Source organism: Gopherus evgoodei, chromosome 2, assembly GCF_007399415.2.
Source record: "Gopherus evgoodei ecotype Sinaloan lineage chromosome 2, rGopEvg1_v1.p, whole genome shotgun sequence".
NCBI lineage: Eukaryota > Metazoa > Chordata > Testudines > Testudinidae > Gopherus > Gopherus evgoodei.
The window spans coordinates 210521971-210540901 of record NC_044323.1 but is presented as its reverse complement, the minus strand read 5'-3'; the positions used below and the strand labels follow the sequence as shown (position 1 = coordinate 210540901).

Here is an 18931-nt window from a genome sequence, read left to right as displayed (position 1 = left end):
GACCCCAAGACCCAAACCCTTGAGTCTCGCAACAAAGGGAAATAAATCTTTTCCCTTCCCCCCTCCAAGTGCTCCTGGAGAGATACACAGACACAAGCTCTGTGAATCTAAACAGAGGGAGTCCACCCTCTGTAATTCCAATCCTGGAAACAAAAGCACTTTCCTCTTCACCCAGAGGGAATGCAAAGTCAGACTAGTAAATCTAGCCCACACAGACCTCCCCCTGATTTCTTCCTCCCACCAATTCCCTGGTGAGCTGCAGACCCAATTCCCTGAAGTTCCCCACTAAAGAAAACTCCAACAGGTCTTAAAAGAAAGCTTTATATAAAAGAAAGAAAATACATACAAATGGTCTCTCTGTATTAAGGTGACAAATACAGGGTCAATTGCTTAAAAGAAATATGAATAAACAACCTTATTCAAAAAGGATACAATTCAAAGCACTCCAGCAACTATAGACATGTAAATACATGATTTCTGTACTCACAACTTGGAAACAGAAGATTAGAGAGCAGGAAATAGAAGTCACTCCTCATAGCTGAGAGAAAAGCAGGCAGACAGACAAAGACTCAGACACAAACTTCCCTCCACCCAGAGTTGAAAAAAAATCCAGTTTCCTGATTGGTCCTCTGGTCAGGTGCTTCAGGTGAAAGAGGCATTAACCCTTAGCTATCTGTTTATGACATGCCCCCCAAATTGCAGACAGTGGGGAAGCTCACTGGTGGCGATTTCCTCCTAGAACTTGAAAATAAACAGATTAATACAACACATGCACCTTTACATATACCACTAAGTATATAACTAACAGACCTCTACATTTTAAGAACACTGTTCAACTACTGGATTCTGGGAAACTCTCACGGGAGAGTGCATCAGCTACTTTGTTAGAAGCTCCTGAGATGTGCTGAATTTCAAAATCAAAATCTTGGAGAGCTAAACTCCAACGAAGAAGTTTCTTGTTGTTCCCCTTGGCAGTATGAAGCCACTTTAGTGCAGCATGGTCAGTTTGTAGCTGGAACCGCTGTCCCCAAACATATGGGCGTAGCTTTTCCAGGGCGTACACAATGGCATAGCATTCCTTTTCACTGACTGACCAGTGACTTTCCCTCTCAGACAGTTTCTTGCTGAGAAACACGACAGGATGGAAGTTGTGATCTGTTGCTTCCTGCATGAGCACTGCTCCTATACCACGCTCAGATGCATCTGTGGTTACTAGGAATGGCTTGTCAAAGTCCGGGGCCCTGAGTACAGGGTCAGACATGAGCGTTGCCTTAAGTTGGGTAAAGGCCTTTTGACACTCATCAGTCCACTTAACTGCATTTGGCTGGGTCTTTTTGGTCAGGTCGGTCAGTGGGGCAGCGATTTGGCTGTAGTGTGGTACAAATCGCTTGTAGTATCCGGCCAAGCCTAAGAAGTATTGGACCTGCTTCTTGGACCGTGGGACAGGCCACTTTTGGATAGCATCCACCTTGGCCTGTAGGGGGTTTATTGTTCCTCGACCCACCTGGTGCCCCAGGTAAGTCACTCTGTTTTGGCCTATTTGACACTTTTTGGCCTTAACAGTTAGTCCGGCCTGCCTGATGCGCTCAAAGACCTTTTCCAGGTGTAGTAGGTGTTCGGGCCAGGAGTCTGAAAAAATGGCCACATCATCAAGGTAGGCAACTGCAAAATCTCCCAGTCCTGCTAGTAGACCATCTACCAGCCTCTGGAAGGTGGCGGGTGCATTTCAAAGGCCGAAAGGAAGGACATTGAATTCATACACCCCCGCATGGGTGACGAATGCTGACCTCTCCTTGGCAGGTTCATCTAGCGGTACTTGCCAGTACCCCTTGGTTAAGTCTATTGTAGAGATGAACTGGGCACGTCCCAACTTCTCCAATAGCTCATCGGTGCGTGGCATTGGATAGTTGTTCGGACGAGTTACTGCATTTAGCTTACGGTAGTCCACGCAAAAGCGTATTTCCCCATCTGGTTTGGGTACCAGAACCACTGGAGATGCCCATGCACTGGTAGATGAGCGGATTATACCCATCTGTAGCATGTTCTGGATCTCCCGTTCTATAGCAGCTTGGGCATGAGGAGACATCCGGTAGGGTGGGGTTCTGATTGGGTGAGCATTACCTGTGTCAATGGAGTGGTATGCCCGTTCAGTCCGTCCTGAGGTGGCTGAGAACAATGGGGCGAAGCTAGTGCACAGCTCCTTGATTTGTCGCCGCTGCAGATGTTCCAGGGTGGTTGAGAGGTTCACCTCTTCCACGCCACCGTCTTTTTTTCCGTCGTAGTAGACACCGTCAGGCCACTCAGCATCATCTCCCTGGACTGTAAACTGACAAACCTGTAAGTCTCTGGAATAGAAAGGCTTGAGAGAATTAACATGGTAAACTCTAGGTTTTAGTGAGGAATTGGGAAATGCTATGAGGTAGTTCACAGTTCCCAGGCGCTCTTGGACCATGAATGGCCCTTCCCATGATGCTTCCATCTTATGGGCCTGTTGCGCCTTCAAGACCATAACCTGGTCTCCTACCTTGAAGGAATGTTCTCTGTCATACCAGGCCTTTTGCTCTTCCTGAGCATCCTTTAGGTTCTCTTTAGCAAGGGCTAAGGAGTGTCGGAGGGTGCTTTGTAGGTTGCTTACAAAGTCCAGAATGTTAGTTCCTGGAGAAGGCGTAAACCCCTCCCATTGCTGCTTCAACAACTGTAATGGCCCCTTAACCTCGTGACCATACACAAGTTCAAACGGTGAAAACCCTAAACTGGGATGTGGTACAGCCCTGTAGGCAAACAGCAACTGCTGCAACACTAGGTCCCAATTATTGGAGTATTCGTTGACGATTTTACGTATCATGGCCCCCAAAGTTCCATTAAACCTTTCCACCAGGCCATTGGTTTGATGGTGGTACGGGGTGGCAACCAAGTGATTCACCCCATGAGTTTCCCACAGTTTTTCCATGGTCTCTGCCAGGAAATTAGATCCTGAATCTGTAAGGATGTCGGAGGGCCAACCTACCCTGGCAAAGATGTCTGTTAGGGCCAGGCACACAGTGTTAGCCCTGGTGTTGCCTAGAGCTACTGCTTCCGTCCATCAGGTCATCAGGTAGCAAAGTTCACTAAAGTCAGTACGTACTGCTTTCCTTTGGGCGTCTTTTTTGGGAAAGGGCCCAGAATATCCACAGCTACTCGCTGAAATGGGACCTCAATGATGGGGAGTGGCTGGAGAGGGGCCTTGACCTGGTCTTGGGGTTTTCCCACTCTTTGGCACGCCTTACAAGACCGGACATACTGAGCAACGTCCTTGCCCATCCCCTCCCAGTGGAAGGACTTCCCCAACCGGTCCTTGGTTCTGTTCACCCCAGCATGGCCACTGGGATGATCATGGGCTAAGCTTAAGAGCTTCCCCCGGTACTTAGTTGAAACCACCAACTGTTTTTGCGGCTGCCATTCTTCCTGGTGTCCACCAGAAAGCATCTCCTTGTATAAAAGTCCTTGGTCTATAACAAACCGGGATCGATTAGAAGAGCTGAGAGGCGGTGGGGTGCTCTGTGCCGCTGCCCAAGCTTTCTGAAGGCTGTCATCTGCTTCCTGCTCAGTCTGGAACTGTTCCCTTGAGGCTGGGGTCACCAGTTCTTCCTCAGACTGTGGATTTGGGCTTGGTCCCTGTGGAAGCAATGTAGGTGATGGGGTTGTTTCCGTTGCTGGTGAACCGCTCTCCGCTGGTGCACCTGAGGGTATTTCAGGCTCTGGCTGAGCCTTTTGGGTATGGCTGTATGTTGCTTCTGCCAGTTCTGGCTCTCTGGCGCCCTCTGGCGTTGAGTTGCAAGCTGCGGTTGCAATTGCTGGTGCTGGTTGCTGTTCCAGTTCCGGGCCTGGGACTGGAGGTGCTGTAGCTGTTTCAGTGGTAGGCATGGAATCCGGGTCCACTACCTCTGTCTGGGTCTCTGGTAACACAGATGGGGCCTCTGTGGACGGCTCAGGAACAGGAATGGGTCTGGAAGCTTGTCTGGTTTGGCTACGTGTAACCATTCCCACTCTCTTGGCCCGCTTCACCTGGTTGGCCAAGTCTTCCCCCAGTAGCATGGGGATAGGATAATTGTCATAGACTGCAAAAGTCCACATTCCTGACCAGCCTTTGTACTGGACAGGCAGTTCAGCTGTAGGCAAGTCTACAGCTTGTGACATGAAGGGGTAAATTGTCACTTGGGCCTTTGGGTTGATGAATTTGGGGTCTACGAAGGATTGGTGGATAGCTGTGTCTCTCTCCGCAGTAACCTTCTTTCCGCCCACTCTCAAATTTTCCCTTCGCTCCAAGGGTATTTGAGAGGCATCCGGGCCTGGGGATCTTTGGTGTGATGGTGGTGTAATGAATTGCACTTGCATGGTGTTCTTTGGACAGTTGGCCTTGATATGTCCCAGTTCATTACACTTAAAGCATCTTCCATCTGATGGGTCACTGGGCCGAGGTGAGTTACTTGAGACTGGTGAGGTGGAAGAATACTGTGTCTCTGGGTTTACTTGGGTTGTAGGTGGGGTTTTTGGCTGTCCTCGGTTGTAGAGTTTATGGTCAGTGTGCCCCCTGGGGTATTCGTTCCCCTTGACCGTAGCTTTCTTGCTTTCTGCCACTTCCATCCATCTGGCTCCAATCTCCCCCGCCTCAGCAAGATCTTTGGGTTTTCCATCTTGTATGTACCGTGATGTCTTCAGGAACACCATCCAAGAACTGCTCCATTTGTATGAGGAGGTGCAGTTCTTCCAAGGTTTTAACATTGTGTCCTGATATCCAGGCCTCATAATTTTTCCCAACGTAGTAGGCGTGTTTGGGAAATGACACATCTGGTTTCCACTTTTGGTTCTGAAACGCCGACGGGCATGATCCAGGGTTATCCCCATTCTATATCTGGCCTTGGTTTGAAAAAGTTTATAGTCGTTCATGTTCCCCTTAGGCATTTCAGCTGCCACCTTTGCTAAAGGTCCACTGAGCTGTGGCCTCAATTCTACCATGTACTGGTCTTCAGGGATGCTGTACCCAAGACAGGCTCTTTCAAAATTTTCCAAGAAGGCCTCCGTGTCATCACCTGCCTTGTAGGTGGGAAATTTCCTGTGCTGTGGAACAATCATTGGTGCAGGGTTGTTAGGGTTGGCTGTGTTTTGCTTAGCCTTTTCTAATTCCATGACCTGTCGGTGGGTCTCCCTCTGTTTTTCCAACTCTCGTTGGTGGGCTGCATTGTTGGCTTCTTCTTGTTTTTGTAGCCTTTCCATCTCTTGTTTGTGAGTTGCCTCATCTCTGGCCATCTGTGTTCTGAGCAGTTCTATCTGTTTTTCCATGGCTTCGAGCTGTACGGCAATGCCTCTGGTTTTGTGACATCTTGTTTTGTTGTGTTGGGCTGCCCTCCGGTGTTTATCTTCTGAACTGCAGACTCTGTTGCCTCCTGGGGTCTGCCTAGCAACAGTGCCTTTTCCCTTTTTTTTCTTTTAGCTAATCTTTTCAATGTTAAGTAAACCAGAAAAACCACTTTATTTACATGTATATAGTGCTGGTATTTGCCTCCTAATGGGAGTGCTATTGTGTGACAAAAAGACCCTTTGTCACAGCTTAATGGTTTCTTGCTTAATATGCAAGCCACAACTGCCAGAGAGAGCAGAAAAAAAAATCTCTCTGGTTCCCTTTTAAAACCAACTGTTTCTCTCTGCTAAAAAGCCCCTAGCAGAGAAAAGAAAAATATAATATTCTTACTGGCTTCTGGATTCTATCTCACCACTGCACACCATGTCATAACTCTAGTCCCAGATTTGGACCTTAGCGTCCAAAATATGGGGGTTAGTATGAAAACCTCCAAGCTTAGTTACCAGCTTGGACCTGGTACTTGCTGCCACCGCCCAAAAAATTAGAGTGTTTTGGGGCACTCTGGTCCCCCCGAAACCCTTCCCTGGGGACCCCAAGACCCAAACCCTTGAGTCTCACAACAAAGGGAAATAAATCTTTTCCCTTCCCCCCTCCAGGTGATCCTGGAGAGATACACAGACACAAGCTCTGTGAATCTAAACAGAGGGAGTCCACCCTCTGTAATTCCAATCCTGGAAACAAAAGCACTTTCCTCTTCACCCAGAGGGAATGCAAAGTCAGACTAGTAAATCTAGCCCACACAGACCTCCCCCTGATTTCTTCCTCCCACCAATTCCCTGGTGAGCTGCAGACCCAATTCCCTGAAGTTCCCCACTAAAGAAAACTCCAACAGGTCTTAAAAGAAAGCTTTATATAAAAGAAAGAAAATACATACAAATGGTCTCTCTGTATTAAGGTGACAAATACAGGGTCAGTTGCTTAAAAGAAATATGAATAAACAGCCTTATTCAAAAAGAATACAATTCAAAGCACTCCAGCAACTATAGACATGTAAATACATGATTTCTGTACTCACAACTTGGAAACAGAAGATTAGAGAGCAGGAAATAGAAATCACTCCTCATAGCTGAGAGAAAAGCAGGCAGACAGACAAAGACTCAGACACAAACTTCCCTCCACCCAGAGTTGAAAAAAAATCCAGTTTCCTGATTGGTCCTCTGGTCAGGTGCTTCAGGTGAAAAAGGCATTAACCCTTAGCTATCTGTTTATGACATAGGGGCAGAGAGATGCAGCTGGCATTAAAGTGAATGGCAAAGCTCCTGTGGATTTCACAGATTTTCGTGGGAGCAGGGCCAGATTCTGTGCATCTCTACGCCGCTTCTCTCCCTTGCTACAGTGAAGCAGGCGCTGGAACTCTCTATTCCTGTAACATGCTTTGGGTGGGCTGCCTCCCCCTGTGTTCTTACCTCCCTCCAGCAAAGGGGGTGCAAGGGGAACAGATTAAAACATTTGTTTATTCTATCGCAAAACAGCAAGGCAGGGCCTCTGCTGTGCACCACCCACAGCTGCTTTGCAGGCAGCTGGTGGCCTCGCAAGCACTTGGTGTAGAGCCCTATTCCTGAGCAGGGCTGTTGGGCCATAAAGCAACAGTGAATTGTGGGAGGAGGGGGATAGTGTGTACATGCTGTGTGCTTACAAACATACTGTACGTACAGTGCTACAATTGGGACGTGCCCCAACCTTACTCCACCCAGGCACAGCCCACTGGCACGGCAGGCCAGGAGGCAAGTAGGCTAGGAGAAGCACATTGCACAGCAGCAACTGCAACTTCCTCTACTGTGCAAGCACCAGGGGCACGGTGCTCAACCCTCAGCCCGCCACTCCACCCCTTCCTCCAAGCCCTCAGAGTTAACCCACATTTTCTCCCTCACCCATCTCCTCCCCCTTTACTCCACACGCCACATCCTCGCTTTCCCCCCCCCCCGCCCATGGCAATCAGCTGGTTTGCGGCATTCAGGAGCTGGGGAAGGTGGGGGAACCTGCACGCTGTGTTCTCGCTCCTCCCTTCTGCTTCTTGAATGCTGCAAACCAGCTGATTTGCTGCAGGCAGAGGGAGCAGGGGGAAGGCACTTATCTGCAGGTTCCGCTGGTGGGCAGGAGGTGCTTGGGGGAGCGTAGGGGAGCTGATGGGGGAACTTCCAGCTGTGGACAAAGCACGTGGCCAAACGACGTTATAGCAGAGCATTGCACAACTTTAAACGAGCATGTTCTGTAATGGACCAGGGACATAAGATCTAAACATTAGGCGAAAGGACATTAAGTGGGGAGTTACTGTACACTTAACTGGTGGTATATATACTCCAGTTTCACTCTCTTATGAAGAAGTCTAAAATGTGTCAAATCTACAAACTCCCTCAGTGTATGAATTTTCATTGAACGTTACAAGGAAAAATCTTTTTGTAACTTTCTAAATCTGCTAGATTGCAGAATCAAGGCATATGAGTTCAATTTTATACACACAAGTAGTCCCATTTACTTAAATATTCCAGTAATTTTCCATAAATAACTAACTTTGTAGGCTTTATTGAGAGTACACATGTGGCTAAATTAGGCATGTATATGGGTAGCCCCGCTGAAGCCTAAAGGGTTGGGTAATTAAAATATTGAAGTCCTCGAAACAGTTTACATATGTTGTTAGTGTTCACAGGATTTGGGACTCAGAGTATACAATATAGCACATGTGGGTTCTCAAGACTTCTGAAAACTGGGTTATATACCTTTAGAGAACAAGAATTATAGAAGGATAATTTCTCTAATGCACACCTAGCTATTCATACTGTAGTAAAATGAAAGAAAGCATAAGGATTATTTGTGACATTCTAATTATTGTGTAGATAACTTGGCACCATTACAAAACTGATCATCAGAATAAATAAAAATACCTTGCTCTTATACACCATTTTTCATCTGTAGATTTCAAAATGCTTTACAGTAGTTTTATTGTTGTACCTTTCTATAAAGGAAACTGTCAGGAGCGGCACCAGAGTTTTTGGCGCCATAGGCCAAAAGGGGGTCCTTCTGCGCTCCCGGTCGTTGGCGGCAATTCTGCGGCGGGAGTGGTGGGTCCTTCCGCGCTCCCGGTCTTCGGGGCACTTCGGCAGCGGGTCCTGGAGCGAGTGAAGGACCTGCCGCAGAATTGCCGACGACGACCCAGAGCGCCGAAGGATCCCCCGCCGCAGAATTGCCGCCCTCCCGAATCCTGGCGCGGTCGCCTAAATGGAAGCGCCGGCCCTGGAAACTGCCATCATAATAATACATATCACCATAGTCACTTACTGCTTTGCAAAGGTATCTAAATATTTCCAAATCTTTCCTCTAATGCAAGTATTTCACCTATTCTGATAAGTCTGAGATTAGATATCTAAGTACCCTGGCCTTTTCACTTAGTGAAAGAAAAATAATGTACCTTTAAATACAGCTAACATAGCTTGGCCACTGTTCCTAGTCATTTCACCGTGTGGTTTTAATGCTGTTGAATTTGGGTATCCAACAATACCAAGAACTAGTTAAATTTAAATTAAAAAAAAAAAACAACCCACACCTGTTTAATATAAAAACACTTATGAATATATTTAGGCTTTGTAAATTTTGCACTTTAGATTGCTTTAGTTTTTCCTGTGTGTGTATTTGGTTTAGTTAAAAATATTTTTTTAATGAACTTCAGACATATCTATCATTACTATATCCATGGACCAAAAGGAAATGAAACTAATGCTACAGTGAAAGAAGCTGGACCTTTCAACAACATTGATATTGAGGTGGGATATATATGGTAACGTATTATATGTCATTAATACATTGCTGTAATTATATTTACTGTTAATTGCTCTGAAATACTGCAATGTTTGAAAGATGTGTATGATTTCATGGAAAACTGAGACATTTAATGATAATTACTTTAAAAAATGTAGTTAACCAGTTGTGACATTTTGTGTTGGATGTAGTTTGTTGATGACCGGAAAAAATTATACCTGTTTTGTTTTTCTTTTAGATTTTGATGTTTGAAAAAGGAAAGGTACCTAGGATGGTCAACCTTAGAGAGATCAAAGATGACATGCAGACATTATATATAAATTCTGCGGCAGATAGCTTTGAGTTTAAGTCACATGTTGAAGGAGAAGGTATAGTGGAGGGCATCATCCGCTACCATCCTTTCTTATATGATAAAGAAACATATCCTGATGATCCATGCTTTCCATCACGTAAGTCAGTTAAATCTAACTAGTTTTAAATTTCACAACTTTGGGAACAGTTTTATATATGTAATCCTACATTTTTGTCAACATGCTGCATGCATATTTCCAGTCCTCCTCATTTGTAGAATCTGCTTAAAAGACTCAAGAATATACTTTCTGAAGCAAATACTAATCTCCAAATTTTGAGAAACTCTTCATCCATTTTTTATGGCAAATTTCCATCTTGAGCCATCTCACAATTCTTTGTACTGAGATGAATTAGAAACTGAGTGGTGAAAGCATATGAGGGGGGAGCAATTTAAACCAAGTTGAGATTTAGTCGTGTTTTTCAAGTTAAGTTTTACAATTTCAGTTTTAGGGTAAACTATATAATGAACTAAATCAGGGTTTCTCAAACAGGGGTCGCTGCTTGTGTAGGGAAAGCCCCTGGCGGGCCGGGCTGGTGTGTTTACCTTACCCATCCGCAGGTCTGGACGATCGCGGTTCCCACTGGCTGCGGATTGCTGCTCTGGGCCAATGGGAGCCGCTGAAAGCAGCAGCCAGTAAGTCCCTTGGCCCGCGCTGCTTCCCACAGTTCCCATTGGCCCGGAGCAGCAATCCGCAGTCAGTGGGAGCCAGGATCGTCTGGACCTGCGGACGGGGCAGATAAACACACCAGTGTGGCCCGCCAGGGGCTTTCCCTACACAAGCGGCGACCTCTGTTTGAGAAACCTGGAACTAAATTATGAAAGTTGTGTGCATACATAATATTTGTGCTCCCTTAGGCCTCATTTCTGTGAGAAGTAGATTTTTTTGAGCTAAACTGATGTACAACTAAGGAAGGCTGTACATGACAGCTTTGCTGTCAGTTGGCTGGATATCTGTACTGCTGGAAGCTGTAGGAATAACTAGAGTGTAAGAAATACAAAATCAGATTTTGTTTCTAGTGTTAAAATGATTGCCTCTGAAACTGGGTCTGAACGTAGGTGTGAGTCTGTGGTGGAGATCATTGTTTTGAATATTCAAGATAAGCAGATCTGATTCAACAAAAGGATGCTTTTGTTCCCTGGTAGATGCCATTTAGTGTAAGATAGGAATTTTAACCTGGGGAAAGAAACGGCGTATGATAAACAGAATTACTGGTAATTATTTTTTCCCTCTTTGGTATGCACCTACTAAATAGTTTCACCGTACACAGAATGTATGTTTAATTTAACAAACAAGGTAAACGTTGCAATATATTCTTGTTTTGGCTCTTGTTTTGTTATGTTAACTCCGGTGTTCCTTTAAATCTAGGATTAAAAGATGATGACGACGATGATGACTGCTTTGTGGTAGAAAAAGGGGCCAGGGGAAAAAGGCCTATTTTTGAATGTTTTTGGAATGGAAGGTTAATACCATACACAAGTGTAGAAGAGTAAGAAATTTCCAGGTCTACAATTTAAACATTTTACTGCTTTTAAAAAAATGAAGTTTCTAATTATTTTACCTTTTTGTTTTAAGCTTTGACTGGTGTGCTCCTCCCAAGAAGAGAGGACTTGCACCAATTGAATGCTACAATCGAATTTCTGGCACATTATTTACCAACGATAAGTTTCAGGTCAGCACAAACAAGCTTACTTTCATGGACCTGGAACTGAAGTTAAAAGACAAAAACACTCTTTTTACAAGGGTCTTCAATGGACAGGTGATGCTTTTAATCTTTAATTTGTACTTCTGCTTGCCAAAATTCAATGAATATGATTTAAGTAGTCTCATCACACTTCTTAGTGCTCATTTGTCCATATTACTAAATTTTTGCACTGTTTCCAGTGACATGTCACTGTGGAAACTTGCATAGAACTTTGCAATAGTAATCCATGTCAGTATTAATAGCCCTTAAAGTTGAGCCTTTTTAAAACTGAAAAATGAGCACAAACCTTGGGGTTTTTTTTAGGGCTGTCGATTAATCACAGTTAACTCATGCGATTAACTCAAAAAAACACAATAGAATATCAATTACAATTTATTAAATATTTTTTGATGTTTTTCTACATTTTCAAATATATTGATTTCAATTACAACACGGAATACGAAGTGTACAGTGCTCATTTTATATTCTTTTTGATACAGGCAAGTCTTATCATACGTAGGGGTTCCATTCTGTGGTTATCCTGTAAAGCGAAAACCGTGTATACTGAAAATTATATCCCCGAGCCCTTTAAATCCTGCCCACAGCTCCGACGGCAGGGCCAGGGTGGCATTTAAAGGGCTCCTCCGGGCTCCTGCTGCCGTGGGGAGCCCAGAGGAGCCCTTTAAATGCCACCCCGGCCTGACCGCCGGAGCTGCGGGTGAGATTTAAAGGGCTCCACCAGGCTTCCCGCCACTGCGGGGAGCCTGGAAGAGCCCTTTAAATGCTGGCCCGCAGCTTTGGCAGCCGGAGCTGTGGGTGGGATTTAAAGGGCTCCACCGGGTTTCCAGCTGCGGTGGGGAGCCTGGAGGAACCCTTTAAATTCCACCCGCAGCTTTGGCAACCGGGCTGGGGCTGGCATTTAAAGGACCCGAAGCTCCACGGTGGCTGGAGCCTCGGGCCCTTTAGTTTGCCCCAGGGGCTACCAGCCGCCTTTGCAGCTGGGAGCCCCCTGGGTGATTTAAAGGCCGTGGGACTCGCAGCAACAGCTGGTTCCCCAAGACCTTTAAATCTTGAGGCCACGCCTCTTCCACTTGAGGCCACACACCCCCCGGACTCCGGGCCATTCAGCGTAAAGCTGAAGTCGCGCATGTTAAATGCACCTAAGTTGCGACAGACCTGTACAAATATTTGCACTGTAAAAATGACAAACAAAAGAGAGTATTTTTCAGTTCACCTAATACAAGTACTGTAATGCAATCTCTTTATTGTAAAAGTGCAACTTACAAATGTAGATTTTTTTTTTGTTACATAACTGCACTCCATAACAAAACAATGTAAAACTTCAGTGCCTACAAGTCCACTCAGTCCTACTTCTTGTTCAGCCAATCGCTAAGAGAAACAAGTTTGTTTACATTTACGGGATATAGTGCTGCCCAATTCTTATTTACAATGTCACCTCCTAAGTGAGAACAGGCATTCTAAAGATAGCTACAGCACTCAGACCCAAGGTGTAAGAATCTGAAGTGCCTTCCAAAATCTGAGAGAGATGAGGTGCGGAGCATGCTTTCAGAAGTTTTAAAAGAGCAACTCTGTGATGCAGAAACTACAGAACCCAAACTACCAAAAAAGAAAATCAGTCTTCTGTTGGTGGCATCTGACTCAGATGATGAAAATGAACGTGCATTGGTCTGCACTACGTTGGATCCTTATCAAGCAGAATCCATCATCAGCATGGACGCATGTCTGAATGGTGGTTGAAGCATGAAGGGACATATGCATCTTCAGCATATTTGCATGTAAATATCTTGCGACGCCAGCTACAACAGTGCCATGCAAATGCCTGTTCTCACATTCAGGTGACATAAACAAGAAGCAGGCAGCATTATCTTCTGCAAATGTAAACAAACTTATTTGTCTGAGCGATTGGCTGAGAAGAAGTAGGACTGATTGGACTTGTAGGCCTCAAAGTTTTACTTGTTTTATTTTTGAATGGAGTTATTTTTGTACATAATTCTACATTTGTAAGTTCAACTTTCATGATAAAGCGATTGCACTATGATATTTGTATTAGGTGAACTGAAATATACTATTTTCTTACACTGTATTGTGTTGTAATTGAAATCAATGTTTTAAAATGTAGAAAAACATCCAAAATATTTAAATAAATGGTATTCTATTAATCGTGCGATTAATTGCAGTTAATTTTTTATCGCGTGATTAATTGTGACTATTTTTTTTAATAGCTTAGCAGCCCTAGTTTTTTGTTTTGAAGAAGAAAAAAATAATTACTATGTTTTCTGCTAAACCTAGTTTTTATTGTATGGATATAACTAGGTATACAGTGAGGGAAAGACTTTTTCCCTTGAGAAGATAACCTCTTATTTGTAGTAAGCAACATTTTGAAAATTAGCTTTACTTACTGATGTATTGAGTTATCTTAACCCAGTAAATGCTTAAGATAAGTCTTACTTAGACTGTGATATTTTTAAAGAGTGTTGAAAAACTAACTTTTGACTACAGTATCACTGAGAACAACCATTAACTTTAAAAGCAGCAAAGAGTCCTGTGGCACCTTACAGACTAACAGACGTATTGGAGCATGAGCTTTCGTGGGTGAATACCCACTTTTTCGGGTGCATGTCTTCCGACGAAGTGGGTATTCACCCACGAAAGCTCATGCTCCAATACGTCTGTTAGTCTGTAAGGTGCCATAGGACTCTTTGCTGCTTTTACAGATCCAGACTAACACGGCTACCCCTCTGATCATGCACTTTAAGTCGCTATTCGCACTTACGAAACTCAGATTTACATTTTGTAATGCATCTACTAAAACTCTTCACAGGAGCAGCGAATGAAAATTGACAGAGAATTTGCTTTGTGGCTCAAAGACTGCCATGAGAAATATGACAAACAGATAAAATTCACACTATTTAAAGAAATAAGTACACGTACTGACTTGGCCTCCAAAAGAATGCAAAGTCCTTGGGCTACATATTCTGCAATAGAGTGGGATGGGAAAACGTACAGAACTGGACAGTTGGTAAGTTAATTGCTTGATAAAGTTGGCACTGTTTAAAGTTAAAAATTGATATACGTTATGTAGAATATTTACAGTATATAAGGTAAGTATGATACTAGTTAGATCAACAGATAATTTTCTATACAAAAATTACATTAAGAAAGTTAAGAATCCAAAATCAAGCTCTAAAAAGTTAAATATCAGAATTAAGTTTGTCTGTTCTTCCCTGGCTCCTTCTTTGTCTCCTGCAGAATTTAGAAGTAATCTTCAGTGTTCCTGTTTCTCCTTAACTTCGCAACCTACATAAAAGTTACAAATATAGTTATGTTTACTTTGTAAAGTGAATATCACAACAAACTTGTCTTCATTGAAGGTGTGTAACTTTCAGTGCACATTCGTATGTTGCACTCTCATTGGCTGTGTGGCCCTTGCTGGAGTGCATTGAACTAGTCCTGTTTGAGATTGCGCTAATGTAATGTAACTACCTTTTAGTTCACGGCAGTGGCAGTTAACCATGTGAATCAATTCACACCTCGTGGTCCACACTGTGGCACAGTGTAGACAAGTCCTCAATCTCTTTTCTGAAACTAGGAGTTTTTTGTTATAAGACAACAAAATTATTAGAAAAGAATAAAATTAGCCCATTTTCTTCAGTTGTAGTTCATGTGCAAGATTTCAAATAAACGTAACTTTGAAAAATGTGAAGGTAGTAACAAGCTGCCTTAGTTTAGGACACATGTTAATTTCAAATCAGATTAATTTTTTTAATATCCTATAACTCAATTTGAACAGTTTACTTCATGCATTACAGAAAAATTCTCCATTAGGCTTTAGAATAAACCTGGACATTTTTAGTCCACACCATTTCTTTTAGCCAGAGTTACAAGATGTATATAAAATAAGTCTTATAATGGAACCTGATTACAACCTTAACTATAGACTGACTGTATCATCCTGTGATTTATCTGGGGAGGAGCTCTGAGAGAAAGTTCCTGGCTGAATATGACAGAAGCCACAGTTATTTAAAGCAGGGAGTTTGGGTTTTAAGGAGAGCGTCTCTGCTGCAAACTAAAACCTGGGTAAGGAATGTCTAACTTCAGAAGGATTTGTTATTTGATTTATACATGCAAACAGAATAATTGCAAGGTGACTGATGCACAAATGTCATTTTTAATGTGTAACTTCTGTTGAACCACATGTGTCAGGAACTCATCCATGTTAAGGTTTATGATAATTACTGAGCTCTCTTTTCTCTTTTAGGTGAAAACAATTAAAACTCTTCCAATATTTTATGGAAGTATCTTGAAATTTTTTCTGTATGGAGATCATGATGGTGATGTGTATGCTACAGGAGGAGAGGTTCAACTTGCTCTGGTAAGTAAGCTATAAAGCAAATCGTACAAACCTCTGAAACTTACTCCATTTTGAAACTCTTTATTTGATCCTGAGATTAGATTTTTTAAACTTTTTTTTCTATCTAAAAACTTGAGATTCAGTCATGCTAGATTGTTTAACAAGCCTCTTAAAAAAAAAAAAAAAAGCAGTTCAGAGTTTTACTATAAATCTCCATAGTTCACATTATGGAGGTGTGTTCATTGAAATGGTCTAGTTAATTTAAATTTGATTAGGCAGTGCATTATCACAGTTGGCACTTAGCAGAGTTGCTGTGTTTTGTGTGTTTAAATCAGGGGTCAGCAACCTTTCAGGAGTGGTGTGCCGAGTCTTCATTTATTCACTCTAATTTAATGTTTCGTGTGCCGGTAATACATTTTAATGTTTTTTAGAAGGTCTCAGTCTATATATAACTAAACTAATGTTGTATTGTAAAATAAACAAAGTTTCCAAAATGTTTAAGAAGCTTCATTTAAAATGAAATTAAAACGTTGATCTTATACTGCCGGCCCGCTCAGCCCGCTGCTGGTCGGGGGTTCTGTTCACCTAGGCCGGCAGCGGGCTGAGTGAGGCCTGCGGCCGGGACCCCGGCTGGCAAGGGTCCAGCAGCCAGAACCCCAGACCAGCAGCAGGCCATGCGGGGCCAGCGGCCGGGACCCAGAGGGCTGAGGGCTGGAGTCAGGGCTGGGAGCTGGGTATGTGGGGGGGTGAAGCTGTCAGGGCAGAGGGGAGCCTGGGTGTGTGTGGGGATGCCAGAGTCAGGGTTAGAGTTGTTGGGGTTTGGGGGGAAATGGAGTAAAGCAGAGGGCTGGGTGTGTATGAGGGAAGTACAGGGCTCAGAGCAGGGGTCTGGGGTGTGTGCGGGTAGAGGGCAGTGTGTGTGTGTGGGGAGCTGTCAGGGCTCATGGGAGAGGGCTGGGTGACTGCCCCCCCAAGAACTCCCAACCCGCCTGCTCCCTGTCTCCTGACTACCCCCTCCTGAAACCCCTGCCCCCAACTGTCCCCCAGGACACCATCCCCTACCTAAGCCTCCGTGTTCCTTGTCCTCGGACTGGACCCTATCCCTTACCTATCCCCTGACTGCCCCAACCCTTATCCACACCCTTGTCCCCAGCCAGACCCCTGAGACTCTCATGCCCCATCCAACCGCTCCCTGCTCCCTGACAGGACCCCCAGAACTCTCAACGCATCCAAACCCCCCCCCCCATCCCTGCCTGTCCCAACCCTTCTCCACACCCCAGGCTCCTGACAGGACTCCCAGAACTCCCAACTCATCCAACCCCCACAACTCCTTGTCTCCTGACCACTCCCTCCAGAGACCCCCATCCTAACTGCCCCCCTCCAGGACTCTCCTTGCTCCCAGTCCCCTGACTGCCCTGACCCCTATCCATCCCCCGCCCCCTGACAGACCTGGAACTCCCATGCCCCATCCAACCCCCTCTGCTCTCTGAGTGCCCCCTCCAGAGACCCCTCCCCTAGCCACCCACCCCCCCATCCAACCCACCCTGTCCCCTGACTGCCCCCACCCCTTATCCAATCCCCCCTCAGCCCTGGACCCCTTACCATGAGGCTCCACACAAAGCTAGACACGCTGCTCTGCGGAAGCACACAGCCACGCCCCTCAGAGCTCTGCACGTGGCGGCGGCAGACCTCCGGTTGAGCAGGAAGCGTGTCTGCCTCCCAGTGGAGCCAAACGCTGCCCCACGGGAGCGTGCAGCCCCAACCCACAGAGTGCTGCGCACAGCGGCAGGGCTCTAGGGGAAGGGAGAAGGCGGGGGAGGGGCTCTCAGTTTGCTGCGCTCCAGCCCGTGAGCGTGGACCCCGCGGTTTTCCGTGATGGGAGAGTGGGGCCGTTTGCCACCTCGTGCACTTGGCTATGCTTCTGCTCTCTGCCCCTTCGGGGGGAGCGGACGGCAGAGGACAGCGGGCCGGGCTGGGCAGCATTTTTTAGTGGCATGCTGGAGTCCCAGCAGGCTCCAACGAGCCATTAAAAATTGGCTCACGTGCCGTCTTTGGCACGCGTGCCATAGGTTGCCAACCTCTGGTTTAAATTCTGCTGCCCAGTGTCAACCACAAATACACATGTATGTTATAATCATGCTGTGTTAGAAATTTTCCATTCTCTATTCTTAGCTGATAATTTCCCTTCTGCTAGCAGTCTCTCCCACAGCTCTGACATGTATAGGCTATATATTCTCCTCCTGTCTGAAGATTCTGGAGGTAGTTCAAAACTTTAGCACAGCCTGTACTAACCATGCTCCCTTCTTCTGGTTGCTGCCAGATCTTCTGCTTTTTGTGACAGCTGCCAAGTGGTGGTTCACTTTGCTCCCTTCCTTTTCTTTTGGATTTTTTATTTTGGGCTGTTTTGTGGGCATTTAAATTGTTTTTATTTGTTTTAAAGCCTTTTCACCTCCTCTTGGTCTGGGATTTGAGCAGTTCTGTGGTCACAGCCACCCAGAGCCTCTGTTGCGTTGCCTCCCCGCTGAGCTTCTTTGCCCCCTTTCAGGTGTGGCAGAGCAGCCATGCAAGTATTGAGCAAAATCTGAAATGTACTCGGTGTTTGAGGCAGCTTTCTCTGTCTTGGCAGAAGGTAAAAAATGCCCAGCCCGCAGTCAGCCAACCCTCTCTCTCTGAGGGCACAGGGCTCTGAGTTGTCTGGCATATTGGGTCTCCTACCCCCTCAAAGTATCCATTACTTTACTGTGAAAAACCAACCAGGAAAGTTCGAGCAGAGCAAGAAGAGGCGCTGATGATGAAGAGGACTTTGACTAGCTGACCAAGGGCTTAAGTCCTAAGGCAGCAAAGGACCATAAAGATAAGACCCCTTCCAGGCTACTGGTTCCCCCACAAGTCCTAAAGTGGGTCCTAAATCCCTGAGGAGAGAAGCCGAGCTCCTATACAGCTCCCTTTCCTTGCACCATGAATCAGGGTTTCCTCATGATACTCTGGAGTAAGTTCTGTGTAAACCAGAGATTCTGAGTCAAAAAGGCAAAAGTAAGTGTGTCTTTAAGAAGACAGTGATTACTACTGTGAATAAGCAATCGGGAGTTAAACCCTTTCTTTGCCTTCTCCCCCGAGACAGTGTTTGTGGGCGATTATCTCCTTCAGAGGGTCTCTCTCAGTGCTCCGTACCATGGTTACCACTGTCCCCAACCCTACAGCTTGTGTGGGGATTCAGAGAAGCCAGTGCTATGCGTCAGGCAGCAGGTTAACTGAAATTGTGCCTATCTGGCTTTCAACCGAAAGACCCTCACTCTGCCAGGGAAAGGGCTTCAGATTTGAGGCAAAACACGAATGGGAATTGTGCCTTCTGATCATCAGCTACCAATTCTTTC

At 45.2% G+C, this 18931-nt stretch overlaps 1 protein-coding gene across 3 annotated transcripts in view; it reads left to right on the top strand.

Moving 5' to 3' along the window:
* SMCHD1 (structural maintenance of chromosomes flexible hinge domain containing 1) overlaps positions 1-18931 on the top strand; it is a 196446-nt gene that overhangs the window by 35905 nt on the left and 141610 nt on the right. For all 3 annotated transcript variants that reach the window (XM_030552849.1, XM_030552848.1, XM_030552850.1), the window contains exons 9-14: positions 9063-9156; positions 9390-9600; positions 10870-10990; positions 11077-11260; positions 14028-14225; positions 15465-15578. In XM_030552849.1, coding sequence (XP_030408709.1) covers positions 9063-9156; positions 9390-9600; positions 10870-10990; positions 11077-11260; positions 14028-14225; positions 15465-15578 — 922 coding nt within the window. The remainder of the gene's footprint in view (positions 1-9062; positions 9157-9389; positions 9601-10869; positions 10991-11076; positions 11261-14027; positions 14226-15464; positions 15579-18931) is intronic.